Consider the following 7,182-nt stretch of genomic DNA (forward strand, 5'->3'; position numbering starts at 1 on the left):
AAAATTCTGCCAACCCAAACCATTAACCAATGTCTGGGCATGGGCAGGGAGGAGAGAGGGGACAGGAAGGACACTGACAGAGGACCCCTTGCCTCAGGGACAGGCGACCAAACTTCTTCTGGCCTGGTGGTCGGTGGAGCCTGGGGACACTCCGGGGGTCTTGGGGAGGGTAGCTGGGCCCTGCAGAGGTTGCAGTTGGAGGCAAACTTCTCTGCTGTGGCCTCGCTGGTCTCGTTCCCTGCAAGCCTGGTGGCTGGACCCTGCTTCTGTCCTGGCTTTTAAATAAACCCATTAGGAAGAGAAAAGGAGAGGGAATGGATGGGGAGGGTGGGAGAGGAAGACAGGAGTGAGATAGGGAGAGGGGGGAGAGGACAGAGAGGGGTGAGAGTTGCGGAGTTCCTGCATTGCCGTGGCCCCAGGGAGTGGGACGTGCAACTGCTCCTCAGCTCTTTCTGTCAAGAGTCGCCATGGAGACGGAGCGCTGGCCTCTTCATGATTAACACTAGAGGCAGCTGTCTTCTTGGAGTCTTTTAAAATATATACACTGTTATTTGAACACAATGATATTTAGAGCAAAAAGCCCAGGGCGGGCCATGGGGGAGGAGGAGGCAGAGACGGGGTGGACCCTTCCCAGCAGAGACAGAAGGGAGGCTGCCTCCAGCCCTGCCTGCCCCACGCCCTCCTCCCTCCCCGGGGCCAGAGCTTCCAGGATCATCCACCGCGTTGACGGCAGCGCCTGGCACAGGGCTGTGCTCAATGAGCATTTGATGAATGAATTCATTCATTCATTAATTCATTCAGCAAATGTTTCTTCTGTGCTTGTGTAGAAAGTAAATTCTCCTTACGCCACTTTTTCCCATGGAGATTTCCCCTCGTCCTCCTCCAGGCCACACACACACACACACACACACACACATCACCAATACTTCCACAACGGCTCCTCCTCAGCACTCATCTGATGTGGCCCCACAGTATTCCTAGCCACTGGTGGTCACTCTGGGAATTCTCGCAAGGACAGACACCAGCCAGCCCCAGTTGGCACATCGCACCCTAATTGAAAAGCTAGAGGGAGATTCTCCATCTAAAGCCACCCTAGAGTGAATCCTCTTGTAAAATGAATGATCTTTTCCTAAAATATCTAACAGAGTAGGATAGGTGGGTTTGACTCTCAGCGCCCATCCCCCCTCACTGAATAGAAGTGTGGCCTTGGGCAAGTCATGTAGCATCATCATCATCGTTAGCCAAATGGTATGATGCTGTACACACTCTTGTAACTTAACTTAACATTGTACCTTGGATGGTTTTAATTTTTTCCATCATGATACAGGCTGATCTATACTGTTAACAACTGCTCCAGAGTATTCTATCATGTAGATGTTAGATGTCTTTTCAGTCTGTTTCTTCATCTGTGAAATGGGTTTCCAATTCCTTACTCCATGGAACTTTTGTGTTGATTAAATGAGATAATGTTTGCAAAGCATTCAACATAGGGGGCTTCCCTTTCTTCCCTTTATGTAAATTTGTGATTTCGTATTTGAAGTGTGGCTAAAGTGGAGCTCATGCTCCTCTCTCCTCCACCCCACACCCCCTCCAAAGAAGACCTATATTCTGTCTGGGCCCAGGATTTCCTTTCAAGAGGTTAAAATCTGGGGGTAAAAGGGATAAGCTCAGTCCTTCTTCCTAGCCCTCCCAGTCCTCAAGGAACCAAAGGCAGATACAAATTGCCCTCCAGAGCTAATCATCCTGAGTGTGTGAGTGTGTGAAGGTGTGTCCACTGTAAGTGATCCAGGCAGAAAACGGGGTGTGGGCCAGCCCCCCACCCAGAGCACAAGATGGCTTCTCCATCTCCTCTCCTACTCACTCTTGGCCCCCCACCCTGGCCCCCAAGCCTGGCCTCTAGCAAGAAGAAGTTGGGGTGACTCAGATCTTTGTCCAAATACAGACCTAGCCCAAAGGCCCTTTGGCAGAGAGCAGCAAGAGCCTGACAGCCTGCCAAAGGAGTAGAAGAACTGTCCAGGACTAAGAAGGAGGAGGAATGCTATGGCAGAGGGAAGAGCAGAAGGGACAGGGAACCTGGGGCTGGCCAATCTGGCCTGACGGGGCGACCTGGTGAGCCCTGGACACTGGCCCAGTCAAAGCACTCTCCTCCCCTCCCTCCCAGGCAGCAAGATGCCAGCATGGATTTGAGACATGTGTGCCCTGTGTGTCTGGGGGGGGGGGGGGGGGCTCACTTGGCCTTGGCGAGATTTTAGGAATGGAATCAAATCCCAGGTCTAAAACAGAGTACAAGGGAAGCAGTGTTGGGTGTATCTAACCCTTGCATACATGTGCTGAGTTTCTGCATTTCCTCATGCAAATGTATGTGTTAACACAGAAGTATATCCCTGGCATTTGGAAGGATATGCTGCACATGTGTAACTGTGAAAATCTTGGTCTGATTTGCAGACACTTACAAGGAGAAGATGTATGCAAGTGTGTCAGCATGTGTTTTGCAGGTAATTGCATAAAGGGACATAGTCCATGGACACACTTGTAGGATTGCTGTGGGGTGAGGAGTGGGCAGCAAGGGATGGAGATGGGCCTCTGGTTCCCAGTGTAGAATAAAAACCAAACTTGCACTTAAAGAATGAATGCTGAATGAACATCAAGAAATGGAGTGAATGGGTGTTTGGACAACGGCCATAGGGTGAAAGGACTGAAACCTTGACCAGCTTTGGCCATTGTTTGGCACTCTCTCTTGAAAAGGAGAGTACAGAAAGGCAGAGGAGGCTGGGAAAAGCTGCCATTCATGCTGGAGCCCATCACCCCCAGAGGGCTTTGTTCCCATTTCTAGAAAGTAGAGAAAAAAGCCCCAGTTCTGCCTCTCCATCTTTCAGCACTGAGTCCCAGGAGTTGCTGCTCTCTGTATTCCGTGTGTGTATTTAAAACTCCTAATTTCTTTCCAGAAAGGAGTTAAGTAGGCTCCAACACATAAATAAAATGAAAAATGTAAAAGATTGAGAAAATGAGACAGAGGAAATACCAGAGCAAAAGACAGATGAGACCGGAGGGCAGGTAGGTTTCTTTGCTTTTTTGCTCTGATACTTCTGCAGCCAAGATTCACAGCCTCCTTAAGGTTAGTGGAATTTTCTTAAAAACATTTTCAGAAGCAGCACAATTATTCCAGGTACTGATTCCAAGAAAATATTTCCTGCAGATTCCCTGTGCATTGCTGGGAACAATGTCCCTAGTGTTAAAGTAATTTATATGGAAGCAGAAAAAGAGGCTACAGAGGCATCTCCTACCCTGTGGGAGAAGAGATACAGGGCGGAAACTGGTCCTACTTCTCTGAAGGACAACTTGCCAGTTACCTATCAAAATTTTACACAACCTTTTACCCAGAAATTACGTTCACTGGAATTTATCCTAGAGACATATTTACTTTATATAGTCAAGGACGTTGACTACAACAATATTTGTAAAAGCAAAGGGTTGGATACTACCTAGTGCTCATGGATAGGGGACAGATTGGCTAAGTCTTGGTTCTCCTTTACAAGGAAGTATTAACCAACCTTAAAAGAATGACGAGGCTCTTTATGTTCTGACATGGAGCAATTGCCACTATTTTTAGAGAAAAAAATATTATATTGCTGAACAGTATGTGTGCTTATTTGTGCATAAAAGTTTTCTGAAAAAACACGCAAGAAACTTAAATGTGGCTATCTTAGGAGGTAGGAATGGCGGTGGGGAATAGAGAGACTTTCATTTTTCAATTTAGAATAAACTCTTCTATACTTACTGACTTCCTCCCATCCAGCATTAACACGCATCACTGTACATTTTAAATAGTTTTTCCCCTAGCACAAACTAAAACAAACAAACAAACAAAATTGTTAAGTAAATGGAAAAACACATAAGAGTGACCCAATATTAAAGAAATACTGGTAAAATTTTGTATGGTTTACTCAGTGCCCTATGCCTGGAACTTCATGTGCTCTAACACAATTACTCTCCACAGCAAACTTATAAGGTAGGTATAAATATCTCAATGTTACAGGTTAAAAAAAAACTGACGTTAGAGACTAAATGACACAGCCAGTAAAATGGTGGAGGGAGAATTAGAATCCCAACCTGTGGAATCCAAAGCCCACGCGGTCTTTCCTGCCGGCCTCTCGGCCTCTGCCTCCAGGCGGGAAATGCACGCATTGGGCCCCAAGACCCCACACAGCCCAGCGCCCGAGTCGGGTGCACCCGCGGCACCAGCGCGCACGGGGTTCCACGCTCGGGGAGCGCGCGCGCACGGAGCGGCGCGGGCCCGGCGGCGGCGGCAGCGACGTCACAACTAGAGCTTTCCTTTTCGGGAGTCCCCGGCACACATCCTGTGTCCATGTTTGGGCATATACGTCACGGCGGCAGGGCCGGGGCCTCCCGAAATGGCAGTGGCCCCGGGAGTCGGAAGCCCGGAGCCAGCGCCGACGCTGCTATATAAGTGGGGGGGCCGCAGGTTGGGGGAGCCCGGTTGCGCTTTGGAGAGGCGAGGAGCTGCCGCCCGAGGCCGGTCCCGGCGAGCGAGAACACCGCGGCCCCTTAACCCTTTTCCCACAGGTGAGCGCCCGGAGCTAGGAGCCGGAGCGCCTCGGAGCGCACCGACCGCCTGCTTCCCCGCCACCTGCGCGCCCCCAAACCCAGCGGGCGAGGCCCGGGGCGCCCCGCAGCCGCCGCCGCGCCATGCTCCACCTCAGCGAGTTTTCCAGCCCCGACGCTCTCCTTGTCAAGTCCAACGAAGGCTGCTGCGCGGAACCCAGCACTGAACTGCCCCGGCTGCCCGCCAGGGACGCTCCCGCGGCCGTTGGCTACCCCGGAGGTAAGGAGCACGGCCGGAGTGCTCAGACGGCGGCGCAGCACGGGGGCGCACGGTGCCTGAGAGCCGGCAGGGACGAGGACGCTGGAGCTGTGGGGATAAGGGTGAGGGCAGGCGCAGGGGTCCTGGGGTGCGCACCCCCATTTCCACCCCCCACCGGGCCGCCAGCGCCTCCGCTGGAACCTGTGAGCGTATCAGGGCGTCCTTTTGCCTGTGCACGTGTGTTTTGCGTGTGCATGTTTGTGTATGCGTCTTGGAACATATGCCGGCCCCCAGCTGGGTAAGAATGTGCAAAAGACACTTAGAATGTGTCCGTGCACACCGAGGGCTTCGTGGGCAGGGGCTGCGGTCTCAGAGGCGCAGAACTGATTCCTGCTCCCTCCTCAGCAGGCGACTTCTTGAGCTGGGCTTTGAGCAGCTGCGGCGCCGGGGGGGACTTAGCCGACTCCTGCTTCCTGGAGGGGTCTGCGCCCAGCCCCCCTCCCGGCCTTAGCTACAGCGGTAGCTTCTTCATCCAGGCGGTACCCGAACACCCGCACGACCCGGAGGCACTCTTCAACCTCATGTCAGGCATACTAGGCCTGACACCTTTCCCCGGCCCCGAGACGGCAGCTTCCCGGTCCCCGCTGGACGCCCCCTTTCCCGCGGGCCCCGACGCCTTACTGCCGGGTCCGCCGGACCTTTACTCCACGGATTTGGGCCCTGCTGCTTTCCCAGAAGCGTTTTGGGAGGCCTTGCCTTCCGCGGGCGCCCCCTCGCAGTGCCTGTACGAGCCGCAGCTCTCCCCGCTCGACGTCAAGCCAGGCCTACGGGCGCCTCCAGCCTCTCCAGAGCTGGACGCTGCCTCGGCCCTCAAGGGTCCTTACGCCCCCTGGGAGCTGCTCTCTGCCGGGGCCCCAGGGAGTTGTGGTTCACAGGGAGGCTACCAGGCCACGCCCGAGGCCCGTTTTCCCCCAATGGGGGCCAAGATTGAGGACCTGCTGTCCATCAGCTGCCCCGCGGAGCTGCCGGCCGGCCCGGCCAGCAGACTCTACCCTGCGGGGGCCTACGACGCTTTCCCGCTGACCCCAGTTGACTTAGGGGAGGGGACCGAGGGCCTCCCGGGGCTCCTGACTCCTCCTGGTGGGGAGGGAGGGGGTGGCGGCGACGGCGGAGAGTTTCTGGCCGGTACGCAGTCTCAGCTTTCCCCGCTGGGCCTCCGCAGCACCGCGGCGGACTTCCCGAAACCTCTGGTGGCGGACATCCCCGGGAGCAGTGGCGTGGCTGCGCCTCCCGGGCCGCCGCCTCCTGCGCCGTTCTCCCCAGCCAAGGCACGGCGCAAAGGGCGCCGGGGTGGCAAATGCAGCGCGCGCTGCTTCTGCCCGCGGCCGCACGCCAAGGCCTTCGCCTGTCCAGTAGAGAGCTGTGTGCGCAGCTTTGCGCGCTCCGACGAGCTGAACCGCCACCTGCGCATCCACACCGGCCACAAGCCTTTCCAGTGCCGCATCTGCCTCCGCAACTTCAGCCGCAGCGACCACCTCACCACGCACGTGCGCACCCACACCGGCGAGAAGCCCTTCGCCTGCGACGTGTGCGGCCGCCGCTTCGCGCGCAGCGACGAAAAGAAACGACATAGCAAAGTGCATCTCAAGCAGAAGGCACGCGCCGAGGAGCGTCTCAAGGGTCTCGGCTTTTACTCGCTGGGCCTCTCTTTCGCCGCACTGTGAGCGGGAGATGGTTTTGTAGTTTGGGGCGCCGCCGCCAGGCGCGCATGAAAAGACCAGCCCGCCCCTCCTCCTGGCTCCCCTTCCCACCTCTTCCTTGCGCGCCCTGGGACCGGCCTCGCGTACAGCCTCCAGTTCCCTTGAATCCCCCGCCGCACAGGCCCGTTCAGCACCAGCTCCGTGGACAGCTCCCGCGGCCAGAGCGCGGTATCCGTCGCCAGCTTTGGAGGAGGTGCTCTCAGGCCACACACTGAATAGGCAGTTCCCTGGGACTCCAGACAGTCTTTTGTACGTGGCGCACAACCCACGCCCTTCCCTATGCCCCCAAGAGACAGGCTGGGGCAGCGCCGAGCCGGTCTCGCGCGGGACTTTGTACAGCAATGTCGTTTACTGCAGCCATTCTCAATGTAACGTTTTGCTTTGGAGTTATTTCCTTTTTGTTGTTGCTAATTTTTGTAAAGCAGACGCTATTCAAGCAGTTCACAAAACTGTTTATTTTTGCAATTAAACTTACTGTGCTAAAAGCTTACAGAATCTGTCATCCAAGCTCCTGACCTTTTCCCCCAAACATTCCCCCTGGAGAATATGCCAAAAGGGAAAGAACATCCTTAGGCTCATAGAGTCCGAGACCTGAAATGA

General features: G+C 54.9%; 1 protein-coding gene across 2 annotated transcripts; it reads left to right on the forward strand.

Annotated features, from left to right (window-relative positions):
• The first annotated feature begins 4,498 nt into the window (after positions 1-4,498).
• EGR4 (early growth response 4) lies at positions 4,499-7,182 on the forward strand. Of its 2 annotated transcripts, none has more exons than XM_037807256.1 (2): positions 4,499-4,843; positions 5,228-7,182. In XM_037807256.1, the coding sequence occupies exons 1-2, from the start codon at positions 4,708-4,710 to the stop codon at positions 6,544-6,546; spliced, it is 1,455 nt and encodes a 484-aa protein (XP_037663184.1). In that variant the 5' UTR covers positions 4,499-4,707; the 3' UTR covers positions 6,547-7,182. The 2 variants fall into 2 exon arrangements, with proteins under 2 accessions (XP_037663184.1, XP_037663183.1); XM_037807255.1 differs by having other exon boundaries at positions 4,590-4,843; positions 5,231-7,182.

The sequence above is a fragment of the Choloepus didactylus genome, chromosome 17 (assembly GCF_015220235.1).
Source record: "Choloepus didactylus isolate mChoDid1 chromosome 17, mChoDid1.pri, whole genome shotgun sequence".
Taxonomy (NCBI): Eukaryota; Metazoa; Chordata; class Mammalia; order Pilosa; family Megalonychidae; genus Choloepus; species Choloepus didactylus.